The following is a 23,056-nucleotide window of genomic DNA, read 5'->3' as shown; positions in this document are numbered from 1 at the left end:
GAGGAGCCCCTTTGAGTAATGCTAGCAGGAAACTTGGTGTGTGTGTGTCAATCTACACTACTACAGACTACCTTCCATCTGGAAACATACAGAAGTGGGCCCGTATTTTGGTCCATGGTATGTGGCCCTACAGGTCACAGTCACTCCCACTTAGTTTTGGAAATTCCTGCAGGCCCTGCTCCGACCGCCTGCCTCTCAGCAGCCTTTCCCTCCCTGGCGGATTACGTGACTCAGGCACCCTCGCCAGATAGAGCTGTAATATTCACCTGCCTTCCATGTGGGGGCCAAGGGGACACGCAATTGCACTGAGGAAGGCAATTTCAGCACCTGGAGAGCAGCACAGCTCCTCTCAGACCCACGGAGAGTCACGCAGATTGACCCCTCCCTTCTCGGGGCCAGGCCCTTTGAAAATGATACGAAGGTCCGGGTCCAGGTCGACTGATTTACAGCAGTGCTGCAGTGCTCAAAGGGAGTGTCTTCTTGGCTGTCTACTCCCAAACACCGTTGAACCACCAGCATAAGGGACACACTGGAACTGACACTTGTAAGTATGTATAGCAGCAGTACCTCAATTGCTGTTAATTTCTTTTGGCATTTGGCCTCGTGCAAAATGTACATGTAAGCAGAGCAGTTTTGATGTACTGATGGTTTGGGTTCCATGGCAGTATGTTATAGTAGCAGTGGGCTGCATCAATATCTGGTGTATTGTAATTTGAGATTACCGTTTCCACATTTCAGGCGGGAGCCAGCCAAAATAAAGCACTTTTTGGCTTTAAAAATCAGGAGTCTCCCTTCTGAATCGGGAGAGGGAGACAGAGGGAGGGAGAGCTAGAGGGAGGGAAAGAAAGGGAGAGGGAACGTGAGGGAGGGAGGGGGAGGGATGGGGAGGGGGAGAGTGAGAGAGAGCGATGGAGGGAAAGGGAGCGAGGGAGGGATGGAAAGCGAGGGAGGGAAAGCGAGGGAGGGAGGCAGACAGAGGGAGGGAGGGAGACAGAGGGAGGGAGGGAGACAGAGGGAGGGAGGGAGACAGCGAGAGGGAGACAGAGGGAGTGAGGGAGACAGAGGGAGTGAGGGAGACAGAGAGGGAGAGGGAAAATGAGGGAGGGAAAGGGAGGTAGAGCGAGGGAGAGGGAGGGGAAGGGATGGGGAGGAAGGGATGGGGAGGGAGGGAGGGAGAGCGAGGGAGGGAAAGGGAGGGATGGAAAGCGAGGGAGGGAGGGAAAGGGAGGCAGACGGAGGGAGACAGAGGGAGGGAGGGAGACAGAGGGAGGGAGGGAGACAGAGGGAGGGAGGGAGACAGAGGGAGGGAGGGAGACAGAGGGAGGGAGGGAGACAGAGGGAGGGAGGGAGGGAGACAGAGGGAGGGAGAGAGACAGAGGGAGGGAGGGAGACAGAGGGAGTGAGGGAGACAGACAGAGAGAGGGAGGGAGACAGACAGAGAGGGAGGGAGACAGACAGAGAGGGAGGGAGACAGACAGAGGGAGGGAGACAGACAGAGGGAGGGAGACAGACAGAGGGAGGGAGACAGACAGAGAGAGAGAGGGAGACAGAGAGAGAGGGAGACAGACAGAGAGAGAGAGGGAGACAGACAGAGAGAGGGAGGGAGACAGACAGAGAGGGAGGGAGACAGACAGAGGGAGGGAGACAGACAGACAGAGAGAGGGAGGGAGACAGACAGACAGAGAGAGGGAGACAGACAGAGGGAGGGAGACAGACAGAGGGAGGGAGGGAGACAGACAGAGGGAGGGAGGGAGACGAGAGGGAGGGAGGGAGACAGACAGACAGAGAGAGGGAGGGAGACAGACAGACAGAGAGAGGGAGGGAGACAGACAGACAGAGAGAGGGAGGGAGACAGACAGACAGAGAGAGGGAGGGAGACAGACAGACAGAGAGAGGGAGGGAGACAGACAGACAGAGAGAGGGAGGGAGACAGACAGACAGAGAGAGGGAGGGAGGGAGACAGACAGAGAGAGGGAGGGAGACAGACAGAGAGAGGGAGGGAGACAGACAGAGAGGGAGGGAGACAGACAGAGAGAGGGAGGGAGGGAGACAGAGAGAGGGAGGGAGGGAGACAGACAGACAGAGAGAGGGAGGGAGACAGACAGACAGAGGGAGGGAGACAGACAGACAGAGGGAGGGAGACAGACAGACAGACAGAGGGAGGGAGACAGACAGACAGACAGACAGAGAGAGGGAGGGAGACAGACAGAGAGAGGGAGGGAGACAGACAGACAGAGAGAGGGAGACAGACAGAGAGAGGGAGGGAGACAGACAGACAGAGAGAGGGAGGGAGACAGACAGAGAGAGGGAGGGAGACAGACAGACAGAGAGAGGGAGGGAGACAGACAGACAGAGAGAGGGAGGGAGACAGACAGACAGAGAGAGGGAGGGAGACAGACAGACAGAGAGAGGGAGGGAGACAGACAGACAGAGAGAGGGAGGGAGACAGACAGAGAGAGGGAGGGAGACAGACAGAGAGAGGGAGGGAGACAGAGAGAGGTAGGGAGGGAGACAGAGAGAGGTAGGGAGGGAGACAGAGAGGGAGGGAGAAAGTGAGAGAGTCCGAGTGAGTGAGACAGAGGGAGAGATGGAGAGAGACAGTCAGAGGGAGACAGAGTCAGAGGGAGACAGAGAGAGGGAGAGGGAAAGGGGGAGGGAGAGGGGGAGGGAGAGGGGCAGAGAGTGAGAGAGAGGGAGGGAGACAGACCGAGTGAGTGAGACAGAGGAAGAGAGGGAGGGAGACAGACCGAGTGAGTGAGACAGAGGAAGAGAGGGAGTGAGAGAGTCGGAGTGAGTGAGACAGAGGGAGAGATGGAGAGATGGCGAGAGATGGAGAGAGAGAGTCAGAGGGAGAGAGAGAGTCAGAGGGAGAGAGAGAGTCAGAGGGAGACTGAGACTGAGAGTCAGAGGGAGACTGAGACTGAGAGTCAGAGGGAGACTGAGACTGAGAGTCAGAGGGAGACTGAGACTGAGAGTCAGAGGGAGACTGAGACTGAGAGTCAGAGGGAGACTGAGAGTCAGAGGGAGACTGAGAGTCAGAGGGAGACTGAGACTGAGAGTCAGAGGGAGACTGAGACTGAGAGTCAGAGGGAGACTGAGACTGAGAGTCAGAGGGAGACTGAGACTGAGAGTCAGAGGGAGACTGAGAGTCAGAGGGAGACTGAGAGTCAGAGGGAGGGAGAGGGAGACAGAGAAAGGGAGAGGGCGAGGGAAAGGGAGAGGGGGGGGAGGGAGGGAGGGGGAGAGAGAGGGGGAGAGAGGGAGAGAGATGTGTGTCTATGCCGGGTCTGGTGGCTCAGTGGACGAAGGCGTCCGCTGCAGGGACCTATGATCAACCTTATGGTCAGTTTTTTTTTGTTGCTCTAGCCCCGCCCCTTCCCCACTGACCCCGCCCCCACCGGTGCGGCCCTCGGACACAAACCACACTGTAAATTTGGCCCCTGAGAGAAAGTTTGTGAGTACCCATGGCCTATATTGACATCATTGATACCAAGTCTGTATCCGGTGTACCAAATAGTTTGATTATTTTTTTACTCAATTCAACTTCCATAAAGCACTAAAATGACCAAAATACACATTACCAGTTAAGTTTTTAACTGGATCTTTAAGACCGGGTCCTTGGTATTATCCAGTCTTGACTATGGAAGCAATTACTTAAAAAGCGCATTTTGAGCCAAAGAAAATTTCTCACGTCTCCACATGCCTCATATTTTGCACTAACTGTTTCAATCACTGCACTCTCTTTGGCTGCAGATCCTACACTTTACCTCTCCTCAGTACCTATTTTGCAAACTTAAAATCTCTAGAACGGAGTTTTGTGTGTTTAAATGGAAATTTCACCTACCTCCCTTTAATGATTTATCATACATCCGCCTGTTACAAATTAATTTCACTTGTCTGTTTCTGCACTACTTCTCTGTATCCTGGATGGCTGTATTTTGTTTGCACATTATCACTGCTGTGCAATGTCTCTATGTTACGAAGCACGTTGTCACTCTTGTATGTGCTATACAACACAATAAAAAGCGACATAAGTTAACAGGATAAAAGAATAAAACATTCGAATAATTTGTGTGGATTGCGAGTGCAGTCCTGGTTGTCTTCCCTTCACCTAGCACGGTGTCAGTCAGAACAAAAGATGTATTCATGAATGACTGGTACCCCTGAAGGACCGTTCTGTGCAAGCATCATAAAGATGAAAACTATGTATATACATTCTAAGAAACTTAGATCACAGAAACTACCATTGTTTTTTGGACATGAAACAAAACAAGACGACGTACAATATTAACCCCTTCACTGCTGGCACGTTTCCGCCCCTGTGCGGTAAACAAATAAACAGGGGCGGGCCATGACGAACCCCAGCCGTCATCAGCACACGAGCACCGTAGTGCATGACGGCTGGGGTTCGTCATCAGCATGCAAGGGGTTAAATGATGATGACGTGTTTACATTTGGCATACATCTCAGTTTACATGTGGTCACATCTGTTGAACTTTAGTAATAAGCTAGTCTCTGTAGAAAGAGGCCTAGGCGAGCCTATATTGAGATTATCAGAGGGACTGCAACCCCTTCTTGCAAAAGCATGCTGCCATGTTTGACATTACTAATGCAAGAAATTAAAAGGCCGCATTGAGTTAAATACCCAATCACCTAAGTAGTCCAAATCCAAACCTGCTTTAAAATGTTCATGTACTTTAAAAGAGGCTTATTTCAGGTGTTTTCCACAGATCCACTCATGAATTTCACCCCTTCGGAGATGCACATAACAAAAAAACATCCTATAGGGAGAATAGCTGTGTGGTCTGGTATGGCCACAGTGCACAAGACTCAGCGTGACCCTGCTTAGCATTGTGTTGAATCCATCTTGCAGTTTCAGAAATGTCTCAGACTTGCAAAGGCATATATGTCTGTGGTTGCCTGATGTAGCGATGGCCGCCTTCCATAAATGTGACAGGAACTGCCCTCGATGCAAGAAACCATTGTCACTGTGCATCCAGTCTTGGGATCCAGTTGAATAGCTGTGCTTGTGACAACACTGCTCCTCCACTGATCTCATTCTCACAGGTACTTCTCAGCTTATCTGTGTCGCCAATCTTGTTAATATAAAGTCCACGCAACCACCAAGTTATGAAACAGGTTTATTGTATATATGCACAAATACAGGAAGAATATTCTGACTGGAGATCAATAGCATCCTTTGAAAATGAATACTCCTGGGGAGTCAAGCACACACAAACATTCTGAATGACATCACAACGTTCACCGGGACTATAAACACAGCAGGTAAACAACCTCTGGATATAATAGTATCTCGAAAGAAATTACATTTTTATTTGTTAGCTGCATTTTTTTGTTGGAGGTGACACAATAATTTCAAAATTAGCAGTTTTTTTTCTGTTTTTATAAAACAAATGTTATTCAACTAGCTGTGCTGCCCATGCTGGTTTCAACTAACATGCCTTTATGTTTGCTGTTGGCATTAGAGTTCAACATGTTTGTGTGCGTCTGGTAGAGAAGCATGTGTGACCTGCTGTAGTGACTACTTTTTTGGTGCATTTGACATACAATTATACAGAATTATTAGTTTTATACTTCAATTTTACTGTGAATTTTGGTTAAAAGCTGTTTAAGCATAAAATACATCACACAATCTACATGTGCAAATACCTTGGGTCTCACCAATCCAGAGAACATACGGACGACTTCCCAACCCCTTCGAAATCGGCAACAAGCCGACAACCAAGGACAAGCGGATTGGCTTGCCTTTATTTATCCGACCACATACCCGGCGGCGGACCCTGATACCCGCAACACATTCACTGAACGCTTGAAAAAGCGCTTTCATCTTGTGTCTATCATAACTCGCACCCGATTAGGACCGGGTTGCAATTATCACCGGTCCCACGATACTACGCTCAACCTAACTTCGACAGCCCTGAAGAGTCATGGGTCTACCCCGATATTGACGAAACACGTGTCGGCTGGTTTTTTGTGAAATCAATACTCTAACTCGGGTTGTGTGCGCTTGACTTTGGTGGAGAAGTGTGGCTCACTGGTTAGAGCAGGCAGACCCGGAAGCAGAGGTCAGACCCGGGACCAAGGTTCAATTCCCGACGCGGCAGGGTCTTGAGCTCAAATGTCCATGGACTCGATAATTCTCGCTTCGGTGCCTGACCTAATCATGGGTTCACACTCTGCAACTCTGGGCATTAAGCTTGCTTAATCTCCACAACGCCCCCTCCCCCCCCCCCCCCCCCCCCCCCCCCACGCAGTTCAGTTCCCTTTTGGACTTCATTGAGAATGTGAAAATGCAAAGTAAATGTTTTGTACAAGTAGTTATCATAACTCCCACCCTGTATAAAATTGGAGTTAAATACATTATTTGCTGCAGCAGGGAAGTGGGAAGCCGTCTGCAACAAGGCCATCCAGAATATGGAACTTTCTTTTTGTTATGGGTGGTTTTTAGCAAGCATTTAGAGAAACCCCAGATCCACCTAAAGGGTATTTGAGGAAGATCCTCATGTGGCTAAAACAAAAGATGGGAAATGACTAGCCTACATGATCCAAAAGTTGTTGCCGATCGAACACTAGTCCGCGAGTCTTGATCAAAGTCGGATTTTGGGAATAGTCTGTGAATATTTTTCATCAAAGTAAATTCAATATCTGGTGAAATAAGCAAGCGGTCTGTGTAGTGGAATGGAGAGAGAAGAAATGGAGTCTGAATACTGTATTACGTGACCTTTGTCAACAATCTGAAAATACTCTTGACTCTCACTTTTCTTTAGCACTCTGGTGTTTTCTTGCTAGGTTTGCACTGTACAAATACCACCTTTTAAATACATGAGTAGGTGACTGAGAGACTGCAGAAGTAAGACCTCATCCCCTAGTTTCTGTTTTTATTTCTTTTTACAGACCAAAACAGGAAGAAATGGGGAATGTAATCTCCTTTTCAGTGATTCTGCCAGGCTGTCAGTTGTACGTACTCACTGGTGGGGGAGTTGGGAAGTAAAAAAAAAAGTTTCCAAATAAAAATTGAAACTTCTGCAGATGTACATGCATTTGTCGTACAGTATGTACTGCAAATATGTTTACATGAGTTCCTTGGTTATTGGCGATGCATTCATTGTATAAGGGTTCGTATAGCAAAAAAAAAATAAGAGGGACCCATATCAGTGTACATTTATCCATTTAATGTGTAAAAACATTAGGTATATAGTGTTCATTCTTTCCCGCTCACTCACTCACCATTCTGTAATTCTTAGGGTGATATTTTTGTCCCTCAATAACTTGGCACCCGGTTGAATGTCTGCACAACTTTGCAGACCTACTGCTACCGTTTAATTCTCGGAGCAGTGAAAGTTGGGAAACATTTCGTCAAAGATGTGCGGGGTAAAAAAGGGGGGGAGGGGTCCCAAAACGGTCACAAATTCTGATGTATTTTACATTGACTTTTGTATTTCATGTAGCGTGAAAACTGTTAGTCGGATTTTGATGAAATTTAGGAGGATTATATATTATGGCACACAGATAATCCGCGGGGGGTGGGGGCTGCAGGTAATTAATTCGTTTTTAAGGCTTTTGTGTTTTTTTGCTAGAACTGTGGCGGCTGTACTTCGGAGGTACAAAGCAATGACCAGTCATTAGCTGATTGGCGGTATACCATTCAAGTTTACACCACTCAACTCTGCAGTACTCCAGTATACCCCACTCTAGTCTACGCTATTTCAGTTTACGCCACTCCACAGTATTTCTGTACACAATATTCCAATATAGGTCCCTAAACTGTACAACAATGCAGTGTATGCAAATACATTCGACATTTACAGGACATCAGTCCGCTTTACCACTCTCCACTGTATGCTATCCCACCGCACACCACTACATTGTACACCACTCCACTCTATGCAACTCTACACCACTCCACTGTATGGCATTCAACTATACACTTCTCCACTATACCTCATTCGACTTTATTCCACTTCACTATACCACAGTATACTGTCCCAGAGTACACTCTGCAACACTATCGAACACTATATTTTACCATACTCCCAGTGGTGACTAGTGACATCCGAAAGTGGTAGGGCATAAACGTTTGGGATTAGTGCCTTGTGGTGAGTGAGCATACAGAGTGTGCCTGACTGTCATAAGGGAGGGGGGTGAACAATGTTGCAATGGTTTATTCACAATATGCAGTATTCAAAAGGTCAGGCAATAGTTTGTGCATGAGTTACACACTGCGTGACACACAAGGCACTGTATGTAGAGGACATAAAAATACATGCAGCATGAATGGATGAAACGATAACTTAGCTTGAACGCTTCTGAAAATTAAATGTGCCAATTAGGTGGAAGTCAATGTTACCATGTTTTAGGGTGCGAACACAAGCACTTCAGCACTGGATAGCATCTCTCCTCCCTTTATTATTTTGTCTCTCCCAAGTATTACACTTTCTCTCACTATCTCTTCATTTTATCCACCATCTTTTTTTCTCCTGCATATCTTTCCCTCTGACTCCAGCACATGTCTGTAGAATGTTACGGTTTTTAGGTCTAGGCTGCGTGGGCTGCGCACATGCGCAATCTCGCTGGCGAGTTTTAATGTTTTTGAGGGAGCTTCCGTATCAGGCTTTAAGCCCCGCCCCTCTTTCCCATTGGTCGTCGTGACAGTTTATGCTAAACGGTGGCCAGCCATTGGGAAAGAGCTTTTGATGACATGAACTTTTCTCTTTGTGAGGCTGCCCACTTGGACAGGCTAGTCTTCTTATCTTTATGGGGCCATGTGTTCAAAACACATGGCCCCATAAAGACAAGCTTTGGCGCTCGCTTTCGGAGCGCTTGTTTAGAATGCCACCAGTTCTAGCACACAGGAGGCTGTAACCCTTCATGTGGGCATCAGTATAAGGTCTCTCAATCTGCACGTGGACCGCAATAACATGCCCCTCATATGGGCAGCATTGCACTCCATATGCAGTAACATTCCCATCCGTACATATGTTACATTATTCTTATCCCGAACTCAGGCAGGGGCACTTACCGCATGTGGGCATCTTCCTCACTCCTACTAGGATATGGGAGTATTCCCTCTCTGATCAGCTCAACTCAAGGTATGGGTCAGCGGTCGTAGGTTAATGATAGCACAGCAGGACAACTTCGCTCCTCCAGAACTGGAAGGACAGCGCGGAATGCCGCAGAGAAGTGGCATGTATTTTACTGTTGTGTTAGTAAATAGTCGCACAAGGATGTAAAGTTTTTGAATTGATCATAAAGTGTTTACTGTAGGCCACACGCAATCCGCATTAGAGAAAGTAGCATGCTTTAGATTTGTTTTGTTGACCTAAATACAATTAAGGCACAGGCAGGGCTTTAATTTACCGTGAATATGAGAGGCAGTCCGTCTTCAGTTTTGTTGCAGAAAGCATATTAGTTTGATCAAAGAATTTGTTGCAGTTTTCAGGTTCTTTTCTCTTCTCACCCCCTACAAAGCACTTTTACCCATGTTTATTCCTGTTATGGCCATGCCCCTTATTTCTTGTTTTCTTTCTATCCCGCAATCTTTCCATGTTCCACTCCGGTTTATTTTACACACACCATCTCTCTGTCTCATTCTACACTTTGTCACCAGTTGTTTTCCAACTGGTTCGAGCCTCTAGTAATTTGATGTAAATCCCTTGAAGCAGTCAGTAGACATTTGAGAGCTGCGCCTCATTGAGTCCACTGTACAGTGCCTGGGTAATGCAAGTGCTTTCTCTGGATAAAAGCTCCAAGAAGCTGAAGGAAGCGCTACCTTGTCTGCCTATGTCCTGTGGTATTGTTTTTTTGTTAATTATTGTGTATTATGGTAGCTTGTTTTCTCTACTACTCTCTCTCAACTACTCACTCTCTACCACTCACTCTCTACTACTCACTTCTCCTTACTCTCTATTACTTTCTACTACTAACTCTCTACTACTCTCTCCTACTCGCACTATTACTCTCTACAACTCACTCTACTACTCACTCTACTACTCACTCTCCTATTCTACCACTCTACTACACTCTACTGCACTCTACTCCTCAACTACTGACTCTATATTACTCACTCTCTACTACTCGCTTTCTACAACTCGCTCTACTGCCCTCTACAACTCTCTCTACAACTCTCTCTACTACTCTTTACTACTCCCTCTCAACTACTCCCTCTCAACTACTCCCTCTCAACTACTCCCTCTCTACAACCCACTCTACTACTTCTTTACAACCCACTCTACTACTCTCTACTACTCTCTCCTCTCTACAACCCTCTCTACAACCCTCTCTACAACCCTCTCTACAACCCTCTCTACAACCCTCTCTACAACCCTCTCTACAACCCTCTCTACAACCCTCTCTACAACCCTCTCTACAACCCTCTCTACAACCCTCTCTACAACCCTCTCTACAACCCTCTCTACAACCCTCTCTACAACCCTCTCTACAACCCTCTCTACAACCCTCTCTACAACCCTCTCTACAACCCTCTCTACAACCCTCTCTACAACCCTCTCTACAACCCTCTCTCTCCCCTACTCACTCTCTCCTACTCACTCTCTCCTACTCACTCTCTCCTACTCACTCTCTCCTACTCACTCTCTCCTACTCACTCTCTCCTACTCACTCTCTCCTACTCACTCTCTCCTACTCACTCTCTCCTACTCACTCTCTCCTACTCACTCTCTCCTACTCACTCTCTCCTACTCACTCTCTCCTACTCACTCTCTCCTACTCACTCTCTCCTACTCACTCTCTCCTACTCACTCTCTCCTACTCACTCTCTCCTACTCACTCTCTCCTACTCACTCTCTCCTACTCACTCTCTCCTACTCACTCTCTCCTACTCACTCTCTCCTACTCACTCTCTCCTACTCACTCTCTCCTACTCACTCTCTCCTCACTCTCCAATTCTCTACTACTCTTCTACACTATACTCTACTACTCTCAATTCTTTACTACTCTCTCTACTACTCTTCTACACTATACTCTACTACTCTCAATTCTTTACTACTCTCTCTACTACTCTTCTACACTATACTCTACTACTCTCAATTCTTTACTACTCCCTCTCTACTACTCCCTCTCGCCCAGTCGGATCCCCCACCGCAGTCCAGTCGGATCCCCCACCGCAGTCCAGTCGGATCCCCCACCGCAGTCCAGTCGGATCCCCCACCGCAGTCCAGTCGGATCCCCCACCGCAGTCCAGTCGGATCCCCCACCGCAGTCCAGTCGGATCCCCCACCGCAGTCCAGTCGGATCCCCCACCGCAGTCCAGTCGGATCCCCCGCCGCAGTCCAGTCGGATCCCCCGCCGCAGTCCAGTCGGATCCCCCGCCGCAGTCCAGTCGGATCCCCCGCCGCAGTCCAGTCGGATCCCCCGCCGCAGTCCAGTCGGATCCCCCGCCGCAGTCCAGTCGGATCCCCCGCCGCAGTCCAGTCGGATCCCCCGCCGCAGTCCAGTCGGATCCCCCGCCGCAGTCCAGTCGGATCCCCCGCCGCAGTCCAGTCGGATCCCCCGCCGCAGTCCAGTCGGATCCCCCGCCGCAGTCCAGTCGGATCCCCCGCCGCAGTCCAGTCGGATCCCCCGCCGCAGTCCAGTCGGATCCCCCGCCGCAGTCCAGTCGGATCCCCCGCCGCAGTCCAGTCGGATCCCCCGCCGCAGTCCAGTCGGATCCCCCGCCGCAGTCCAGTCGGATCCCCCGCCGCAGTCCAGTCGGATCCCCCGCCGCAGTCCAGTCGGATCCCCCGCCGCAGTCCAGTCGGATCCCCCGCCGCAGTCCAGTCGGATCCCCCGCCGCAGTCCAGTCGGATCCCCCGCCGCAGTCCAGTCGGATCCCCCGCCGCAGTCCAGTCGGATCCCCCGCCGCAGTCCAGTCGGATCCCCCGCCGCAGTCCAGTCGGATCCCCCGCCGCAGTCCAGTCGGATCCCCCGCCGCAGTCCAGTCGGATCCCCCGCCGCAGTCCAGTCGGATCCCCCGCCGCAGTCCAGTCGGATCCCCCGCCGCAGTCCAGTCGGATCCCCCGCCGCAGTCCAGTCGGATCCCCCGCCGCAGTCCAGTCGGATCCCCCGCCGCAGTCCAGTCGGATCCCCCGCCGCAGTCCAGTCGGATCCCCCGCCGCAGTCCAGTCGGATCCCCCGCCGCAGTCCAGTCGGATGCCCCGCCGCAGTCCAGTCGGATGCCCCGCCGCAGTCCAGTCGGATGCCCCGCCGCAGTCCAGTCGGATGCCCCGCCGCAGTCCAGTCGGATGCCCCGCCGCAGTCCAGTCGGATGCCCCGCCGCAGTCCAGTCGGATGCCCCGCCGCAGTCCAGTCGGATGCCCCGCCGCAGTCCAGTCGGATGCCCCGCCGCAGTCCAGTCGGATGCCCCGCCGCACTCCAGTCGGATGCCCCGCCGCACTCCAGTCGGATGCCCCGCCGCACTCCAGTCGGATGCCCCGCCGCACTCCAGTCGGATGCCCCGCCGCACTCCAGTCGGATGCCCCGCCGCACTCCAGTCGGATGCCCCGCCCCACTCCAGTCGGATGCCCCGCCCCACTCCAGTCGGATGCCCCGCCCCACTCCAGTCGGATGCCCCGCCCCACTCCAGTCGGATGCCCCGCCCCACTCCAGTCGGATGCCCCGCCCCACCCCAGTCGGATGCCCCGCCCCACCCCACCCCACCCCACTCCAGTCGGATGCCCCGCCGCAGTCCAGTCGGATGCCCCGCCGCACTCCAGTCGGATGCCCCGCCGCACTCCAGTCGGATGCCCCGCCGCACTCCAGTCGGATGCCCCGCCGCACTCCAGTCGGATGCCCCGCCGCACTCCAGTCGGATGCCCCGCCCCACTCCAGTCGGATGCCCCGCCCCACTCCAGTCGGATGCCCCGCCCCACTCCAGTCGGATGCCCCGCCCCACTCCAGTCGGATGCCCCGCCCCACTCCAGTCGGATGCCCCGCCCCACTCCAGTCGGATGCCCCGCCCCACTCCAGTCGGATGCCCCGCCCCACCCCACCCCACTCCAGTCGGATGCCCCGCCCCGCCCCACCCCACTCCAGTCGGATGCCCCGCCCCGCCCCACCCCACCCCACTCCAGTCGGATGCCCCGCCCCACCCCACCCCACCCCACTCCAGTCGGATGCCCCGCCCCACCCCACCCCACCCCACTCCAGTCGGATGCCCCGCCCCACCCCACCCCACCCCACTCCAGTCGGATGCCCCGCCCCACCCCACCCCACCCCACTCCAGTCGGATGCCCCGCCCCACCCCACCCCACCCCACTCCAGTCGGATGCCCCGCCCCACCCCACCCCACCCCACTCCAGTCGGATGCCCCGCCCCACCCCACCCCACCCCACTCCAGTCTGACCCCCCGCCCCACCCCACCCCACCCCACTCCAGTCGGATGCCCCGCCCCACCCCACCCCACCCCACTCCAGTCTGACCCCCCGCCCCACCCCACCCCACCCCACTCCAGTCTGACCCCCCGCCCCACCCCACCCCACCCCACTCCAGTCTGATCCCCCCCCCACCCCACCCCACTCCAGTCTGATCCCCCCCCACCCCACCCCACTCCAGTCTGATCCCCCCCCCACCCCACCCCACTCCAGTCTGATCCCCCCCCCACCCCACCCCACTCCAGTCTGATCCACCCCATCTCCACTCTGACACTACAACAAATCTAATCTCTGTCACACTACTTCCCACTCGCCTCTCCCCCCCCGACCCCCCCCCCCCCCACTATAGGACACACTCCTCCACCCACCCCACGCTACTCTGATCTCCCCCCCCACACACCACTCTAGGACACTCCACCCCACCCCCCTTCAGGACACTTCACACCACTAACTTTTACTCGGGCTGAACAGCAGCCACGCTGGTGTACAACCTGGCAAAAACACATTCCCGAAACCAATGGCCCTTGTATAGGCAAGGCCTATTGGATTTGCCAGTGCTTGTTTCACTTTTTTTTTTAAATGGTTTAAAAACCAGCATTGCCAAAACCACTGCCTAGGTCCTCTTACTATGAAAGTGAGACAGATTGGTTTTGCTATGGTAGTTTTAGTAAGCAATTTTGTGTGTCTCTCTCACACGCTTAATGCTCTACTTCATAGAAACACTAAAAAGTAATCCTCATTTGTCCGAATATCTATATTAAGCCAAACCTAATGGCTTTGCCAGTGCTTGTTGTGGTTTGTGCCCATAGCGCGGACATTTAGGTTGTACGATGAAAAGACATTTTGATCATAACATGATTGTAAAGAGCAATCAATATCTTGTATTTGTGGTGGGAATATAATTATGTACTGATGGTAACAACATAAATGAAACAGCAAATAATAAGTAGAGCTAGCGGTATAGTTAAGTTCCCTGATATGGGACAGCTCTTTTAAGCCATGTAACCTTGGGACACCTACTGAAATAATTTTCTTGGACACGATAGCTCAAAAAATGGATATTATTTGATTCCTCATGGTAAACTGAGGTATGCATGAAAGAGACGGTGCATTTTAGATACAGTATAGAAGCTTCATTTGTGCTGATACTTTTAACCAGAAAGTAAACCAGCGCTTCTATCCATGCTTATAATACTGTAGAATAAATTATGAAATGTAATATTTACAACATATACTGATGTATGTGGTCTCTGCTTTATTTTTCAACCTCGTTTTGTCTGCCTTTTTCCCCCCTGTTATTTAAGATCTCAGGATCCTGCATCTGCTTCTTCATCGACCACTGGTGCTGCTGTATCTGCTGCCGCCACTGCCTCCAATTCTGTATCACAGACTTCCCCTGTTCAGCCTTCTACTTCCACCAGTACTACGTCAAATGTTAGTGGTGGCTCTACTGACACGAGTAGCAACAGCGCTGGTAGGAACAGTGGGACAACAACCACAGCGGCTCCTACTAATGGCACACCAAGCAATCCACCGTCCATTCTTTGTGAGTACATCCTATAATTTTCAGTAGTGCTGAATAATTCCGGAGATATGGCAATTGAAAATGAAAAATACCACAGAAGAAATTCTCTGTAATGTTACCAGGGCTCGTAAACTCATAAAAATGTAACTAGACTTGCAAGTCTAGTAACTTGAATAATCTACTTGATCTAACTAAAATGTACTGGACCCATGAACTGGTTTCAAATTGTGTGATCGTAGGCAAAAAGTTTCTTACGGCGCTGTCATTTCTTCATTCTCACATGAGAGCACCTTCAAATATGCAAGTTCACTATTTCTGCTGTACGAAAAAAGCGCTTTTTATTTACTAGACTAAGCGTTCGCTCTCTGTATAGTTGGAATTGAGCCCACATTTAGGGTACACGTAATAACGGGCTTGCCTCTTAGTTCACTAATAACATTGGCATTTGAACAGGAGCAGGAATATTTCCCATTTCATATTTAAAAACTCACTTTTCATAAATATATTACTAAAGCATGATGCCCGATAGTGCACTGTTGTTTACAGTTGGCACATTTTCATTTGAAATGGCAACAAAGCTTTCTTACTAACATGTAGTTTTACTGATAAAACTATATAGCGCATAAATGATGTTTGGAAATTGGGTTTCAGCAAAAAAAAATATTAATATTTGCGCATCATCAGGTAAAGTGTTCTCATTTTTTTATACTATATAACTTTTTTTCACCACAGAATTACAAAAATGTGTTTTCATAACTAGTGAAATATATTTAAAATTTTTGAAAAGCTTATTTATTAGCTATTTCAGTGGTTTCATTTCATATGCTTTGCACAGCGCGATTGTCACAGTTTGTTTTACAAAATCCTCTAACTTCAGTCACAGGAAGAAAAGTAAATGGAGGAAGACAAACTGACTTTTGACCTCTGTCTCTGAAAGCTGAGCAAATGTGACAAGATAACCAGGTTTAAATGCCTCTTTTTTGCTCATTCACTTTGTGAGCAAGCAGAACACCTGTTGTCAGCTCGCCAGAACGGCCTAGTAGGCCCTAAAAATAGCTCAGCCTGATTAAATCTGGCTCTCCATGACAAGTGGATTTTTTTGAGTCCTTGTTACCACTCCCTCGCCTCCTCTTTACACACCTGGAGTTAGCTCATCAAGGGAACGCTTCTCTGATATTGACAGGAAAGGTGTAATATCTCTCCTGTAAGACCTCCCCAATGGATCATGCTGTAACAGAGTACCTTTCACCAATTAAAAATACATCTTACCTGGAGCTTTTTAGGGTCGAGCCTGTGTGAGCCATTCGCTCTCACTTGCGAGCCACTATTATTTGCAAAAAAGGGCTTGGAGCCCACCCAGTGCTTACCATTCATTGGCTTCAGAGTGACTTCTTTGCTGCCTTCAATTTGGGCAGCGAAGGCCAGACATTACCGCCTGTCTGGCGCATGGAACAAGGACAGAGTGATTGTTATCAATTAGTGTCCTGCTGCTTGTGCTATGAGGTGGTATTTTTATTGTTATTTCTTCCCATGAGAATAAAACCAATATGGTGCGGCCAGCGCTGGTCACTCCACAGGGATTTATATTCTCGTACTATTCTGCTTAAATCATTATCCGTGGCCGACATTATGGCTTGGCCTGAATTTATGAAACTTTTGTGTGACTACACTTTATGGGGCAGTAACTTACATGGCCCAGTGTACACTGCAGGAGTGAAATGCACTGTCTGTCTCCCCTTGACTTTCCTCTGGGTTGCAGACTCACACCAGCAGAAGCTGACGTCTGAACTTCCCTTCTTGGTGTAATACTGGTCACTCAAATCTAATTCAGTCTTGGCATTGCTAATGCTTGTTTTTATTGTGCTTGCTCATTGTTCTAACTGCTATTTAGTTAAGGGCTTTGTCATTCAAGTGTTTCTTAGGCGTGTATGTACATTGTTGTCCTCCATTAGGGTTTTGAATTTTGTCTTTGACATAGAGAAGTTATTTTTCATGCTTGGCGGCAAGAAACAGTGTTGGCTCCAGCGATTTTGAATGTCTATATTCTCTGGACTATGCTGTTCATGCCAGTGGCTAATTGCACTTCTCTTTATGATTTGTGGACATGATGGTTTTATTGGACATGGTAAGAAGTAAGGAGAATTGTCTTATGAATGTCGTTTGAAGTTCATTCCTTGGATGCCATTTGAGTCTTTAAATTGATATTACTGCATATTTTCTCCTATTTACTTATTCCATGTTTTTGCTCAAGTGCATTTGTGGCTATGCTGGGTTTTCCTCTGAATGACTGAAGTCATGTAAATAAGTGACCTACTAGTAAAGGATTATAACCAGTCATTTGTGTTTTGTTTGATTTTCATACTGTACAAGCAATATGTGTATAAATGTTGTTTTTGATGTTGGCAAAATATTGATGTGGCTTGGGAATTAAGGGCGTCCCATTACCAAGTTTTGAAAGCTGTACAAAGAGCATTAGTTGAGGTTCTTTGCCAAACCATGAACATTCCCGAGTAGCTTTGTGACTTCCTGAACAACATAGGGATTATAGGATTGTGGGCCGTATGTACTAAAACATTTTCCCATAGACACAGATTGGGTATACACCTTTGCAACGTCTGGCCCTTAGACTTTTAGGGGGTTCGTTTTTAGCACTGATGCAGTTTCAAAGTGTGTTTTGGATCTTCTATAGGGGAAACCACATAAATGAAACCGACCCACAATTAGGATGTGAAATTACATACTTGGTTGTACTTTTAAAAGAGGCAGGTGTTCCACTTGAAGTTCAGCCACTTTTAGGGCAGCAATATTTAATCACCGCAGCTTGATTTGTGTTTCTTATTAGTAATTCAGAGGCAGTACTTGGTTATATGCATGTGTGTGAAATACAAAGCCATGACTTAGAGGTGTGGTGTAGAAGGGTTTTAAGTATGTGTCAAAAAAGACTGGAAAGCATCACTTGATCACATCTCTCCGTTTTTGACAGTTTTTTTTTAGTATATTTTATTTTGTAGGTTATATATAATTACAGTTCTGTATGACCATACACAGCCGTTGGTTAGCAACTACTGCAGTCAAGTAGAGGTCATTATTATAGTTTCAGATAGCTGCACTCAGGGCACAGCAAATGTGTGTTGTAATCACTAGCCTCTCAGCCCATCCCTTAGGTCTGCTGTTGCAATCACCATGTTGATCTAAAACCATTTGCCAAACTCCCCCCTCCTCCCTGTAACAAAATATTAGGCAATCTTTTCGGAGCCTCCCTTGTGTCTAAGGTAGTGGCAAATGTACAAGAGATCTCCTCACTCTTATAGGTGGGTAACTTTCCCCATGGGCCTCAAATCTTAGTGCAACAGGCTCCCAGGGCAGATATACTACACCTGCCCGTCATTCTCTGGGGCATGTCCCTGGACCTCCCATACCCTCGCCATAAAAGCAGTCATGAGACAACCAATCATCAGCCATCAGCGCCTTTGAAGACCCCTTCCCTCCTCCACCCTCAATGCAGTTTTCTCCACCCCAGCCCATCTCAGTCTGCCATCTGCAGTGGAGCAGTCCATCTGGGGGCTTCCAGTGCATGGCCAGGGCACGCCTGGCCAACACCAAAGACCAGCGTAAGAACCTGGCATCCACCTTGGGCAGTTTCGGGAATGGGGGAAACTCAAAGAGGCAGACCTCCATCTGCCGCAGATTGCCATGCTCCAGTGTATGTTCCAGGTTGGTCAGCTCCCCATGCTAGAACCGTGTAGCCCCTACCAGGTCATGTGTATTAAATGTACAAAACCTCATGCGCCGGCGGCTCGGATTGCCCTCGCCACCACAAACCATGCACCAATCGCACCACAATTGTGTGCGCGTGGAACTGCAGAACGGGAAAGCCAGCCTTGCCCATTAGGCCATCCAAAGACTAAAGATCGACGGCCCTTGCCATAGCAATCCCCCATCATGAATATATCCTCAGCTGTCCAATACTGTAACCTCGGGCCGCAAGAGGACCACCTCTAGATGCTGGGAGGCCCACCAGCGGCAGGGCTGGAGAATAGGGTTTGTCTGGCCCGAGAACTTGTCATAATTCGCCTGCATCGCAGCACGACCTGTAGGAGCTTTAGGGGCAGTCCCCATGTAGGAGGCTTCGCCAGTATGAGGGGTGTCAGCCATCTGTGATCTGGGTTCATCCCCATAGAGCCCCAATTCCTCTCTGTGACAGCCCGCGAGCCAGTTATGTTACCCTCCATGGAGTAATGTGCATCTACTAGCCCCTGCTGCCGAGCCACGCCATCAAACATCGCTTGTACCCATGTAAATATCAAGGGGATTAGAGTATTTGCTTGGTCTTCCCCTAGGTTTCAGCCCCAGTACGCATCACTGCTGTCCATTCATCGGGGCCTCTGTTCAGGCGATCCATTAACGCATGCATATACCACAACAGCAAGATATCAAACAGGTGAGGATCTAACAATAAGAACACTGCCTCCAGGGCGCTTTTCATTGGGGCCTCATCTGGCACCCTGTAGAGGCACCAAATGTTCAAAGAAATGTTGCGATGGGGGATAACAAACCGTTCCGATCCTTGTGGATCAGCAGGTGCAAGTGGGGCTGTAATTGAGTGGCCAATTCCTTGCTGAGGATTTTGTAGTCAATGGTGAACATAGAGGGTGGTACGAGGAAGTCTCCTCTTGGTTTCAGCAGGGAGATCAGCAGTGCCTCTCAATATGTGGAATTCAGTGTGCCCTCCTCCCAGACTGCCTGTATAATGCTGCTAATCGGGGCACCAGGAGCAGGCTAAACACTGGTATAAGTTCACAGTGAGGCCAACCACCCCGGAAGTCTTTCCCATCGCCAGGTCTTTAATGTATCCCCTAATTTCAGGTTCAGAGATGGGAGGGCCATGGTCCTGCTGAACTGCAATGGAAAGGCATCGTAGGGTTACCCCAGCCAAAAACCCATCAATCATCTCATCACTAGCCAAAATACAACGTCATGCAAGTCCCAGTAGTGTTGAACAAACCCCTTACAAATGTCATATTGGATGCTCAGTGGTGTGCCATCGGCAGCTCTGAGCGTGTGACTTAGCGACATGCTCTTATTAGGAAAAAAGGCCCTGGGATGCCCGCGTCACTAAAAGCTCTGGAAGATGAGAAGGTTCAAGCTGTAACACAGCTTCCAAATATGCAACCTGTTGCTGGTGAGCTCGGACTCTAGGGTTTTATGAATCCTAACATGCGCACCCATACAGTGACTTAGGATCACCACTTTGAACGTCTCCTAGACTAGCGCCACTTATGCAGTATCCTTGGTTTGCTGAAAAAAATCACCAGTCGCCTCCTGTGGGGAGTCCGGGACGACCAGATCATGCTGCAACCTGGGTGAAGGGATCTGGGCCAGACTCTTCCCCTGACTCAAACGCATTAAAGGTGGATTGTGGTCAGAGAAAGTATGAGCCACGACCCAACCTGAATGTCCTAATCAACTACTACGGGGGACACCAGCAGCCCATATAAACGTGCATGCAGGTCATGTGTTTGGGAGTAAAATGAATGCTCCCGTTCCTAGCCATGCCAAAGTCTCCAGATACCCTGGAGGCCCTAATCAGCCGCCTACCGCTGGAAACAGTCATCCAACCTCTTGAATGTAGAGCGTAGGGAGGATCTGTCCAAGAACACATCCGCTACGCAAGTAAAGTCCCTCAGATACACCCAGATGCGGCGCTAGAGAGTCCAGGAATGCAGGATGGTTAATTTTGGGGCATAATTGCTTCCCAACCCTGGGGTCGCCTGTCCAATATTCCACTAAGGGGTATGTCCCCTCCTTATCAATGTGCTGGGCATATGAGTGTGCCCCTGGCAAAGGAAGAGTAGCAGGTCACGAAGACCTGGTCCGCCATCTCCTTCTCAGGTGTGCTGGTTCTGGCCACGCTAAGTTGGTTTCCTGAAAGAACGCAATGCCCACCCCCTCTCCTCGCTAGATAAGAGTGTATCAAATTATGCTTGTGTGCGGCATGCATCCCCCTGACATTCCATGTAAGGATATTGTAACACGGGACTTGTGTAGCAATCAGATATGTAACAAGGGCATCTCTCCAGACCACCCAGTGCAGCCCAGCCTACCACCACAATCCGCAGATGGAGTGGGGCACCGTGTCGCCCAGCCGTGTGTGAGTAATCCCCAGGAGAACATATGATAGGAGCTCTATGTGTCTGTAGAATAATAACAACCAACCACCCCTCCCCACCCACCAGGGCACACCAACAGTCGGAAGTCCAAACCCAGAGAAACCAATAATCTGATTGTCACTATGTGCCCATTGCCAAATCACTCCGTGTATTCATCGTAAGGGGCGTGACTTCTCCAAACATTTATAAACATGTTCACCATCTGCCAACAGCCGGCTCTTGAGAAAGTAGGAGGGATCCTGTGTGCGGGACAGGGTGGCCGTCATCTGCGGCCCCACACCGGGGGGCCCCTCAAGAGAGCAAGAATCACAGCAGGAGGGGGCAGGAATTGGCGTATCCCTCAAGGGCTGAATCTGAGTCAGTGCCAGCACAGGATAAAACAGACAAGTGGTCCCCTTTGTCAAGTAAGGGTTCACCACCAAGTTGGGTGGCCGCCTCCAAGACCTACTCCCTGGCAAGCCCCATATGTCTTCTGGTTAGGTTTCATCCGAAGTGCGCGCTCTGCGTCTCCTATTACAGTGTTGTGGGGTAGGCGGCAAGTACCCCCCAACACCGGTGCAATGAGATTCAGTCCACTCCCATGCTGCTGTGATTGTGGCCATCAGATATGATTTTAAGGCAGGCTGGTAACAACAGCATGTACTGGAGGGCCATTCATGGAGCGAGGCATGACACTTTTTGTCTCTGGACCGCCAGCATTTAGCCTTGGAAAAGAGTAATTTTAGCATTTTCAATCCGCAAGGGGTTGTTCACGCAGGCTGCGCCCAATGAAGTGTTTCTGTCCCTGTAGTTAAGTCGTGCCACCACGAGGCCAGGCTGCGCCCCACACAATGGTGGTTGCGCCGGTTCTTGGTGGGCCCTTCTCATTATGAAGAATTGGGATCGGCCTAGGAGCATCTCACCCTTCGTAGTGAGGAACGCACCTTGCTTTTGGATTTCCTCCAAAATGGGATGCACCATTTTGTCTTGTTGGATTTCACTTCGTCCGTTAATTTGCAGAGGTAGCCGCGCAGGATGTTCATGTCAGTCACCACCCTGTCGATCTTAGCCTCCAGTGTCTCTCAGGTGATTGTAACAACTTCAGGAATATAATCCAGTTTATCAGGGACTTCCCAGCTCACACGGAGCTTGTCATCCTCCAGCTGCGTTTCTTCCATGTAAGACTACGAGTTATCAGGTCCATACTGTATATTATATCACTCATAACATTTTCCATGGCATCATTGATAACATCCTTATTGACATTTACGTCATGGCACGGTCCAAGTGACCTTTTCACCGAACTATAACGTCACTTTAACCTTTTTTTCTGTGTGCATGTATGTGTGTATATATATATATATATATATATATATATGTGTGTATATATAGAACAAGAACGATCCAATATTTTCGTATACATACACACACACACACCTATATACATACATGCTGAGAAGTTAGTCTTATCACAACGCTGGTTCAACTTCCAAAGCTCCTCATTTGGGAGAGCAAGAAGAATACACCAATTTTGCAAGGGGTATCAATCGGTAGTTCGGCCTGAAGAACAGACCTAAACTCTACCTTTAGGTTATTCAGTATTTCACATAAAGAAACAAATCCTCTAATCGTCGGATTTAGAATAATCAAAATATGTAAACTCATTTATTCATTTGATCTTATTGTGTTGGATATTAGCCATACCAGAGGTGAAACAAACTGGGTTCTTATAGCCTAACAACTACTCCATGGTGAAAAAAACCAGACTGGACTGAGTAAGTATGGCAGGGCTGAGTAAGTATGGAAGTGCTGTGAGAAGGAACCTTTTTTGTCTGATTATATTGGACCATGTGAATATGCCTGAAAGAATTTGTAGTAAGAGTGAATATCTTAAAGCCCCCGTTTATATCCGACAATGTTCCAGAAGGGATCAGTCTTTGAGTCGATTGGCTGTGCGGTTTTGGGGGCTTTTTAGACCGGTTTGAATTTTTATT

The 23,056-nt window shown here is 49.4% G+C and overlaps 1 protein-coding gene across 2 annotated transcripts in view; it reads left to right on the top strand.

Annotated features, from left to right (window-relative positions):
* The window catches only part of UBQLN4 (ubiquilin 4), a 105,392-nt gene that overhangs the window by 28,384 nt on the left and 53,952 nt on the right, over positions 1-23,056 (top strand). For both annotated transcript variants that reach the window (XM_086947649.1, XM_086947650.1), the window contains exon 3: positions 14,693-14,934. In XM_086947649.1, coding sequence (XP_086803775.1) covers positions 14,693-14,934 — 242 coding nt within the window. The remainder of the gene's footprint in view (positions 1-14,692; positions 14,935-23,056) is intronic.

This window comes from Lissotriton vulgaris, chromosome 12, assembly GCF_964263255.1.
Source record: "Lissotriton vulgaris chromosome 12, aLisVul1.2, whole genome shotgun sequence".
NCBI lineage: Eukaryota > Metazoa > Chordata > Amphibia > Caudata > Salamandridae > Lissotriton > Lissotriton vulgaris.
This window is presented reverse-complemented; position numbering and strand designations above follow the sequence as displayed.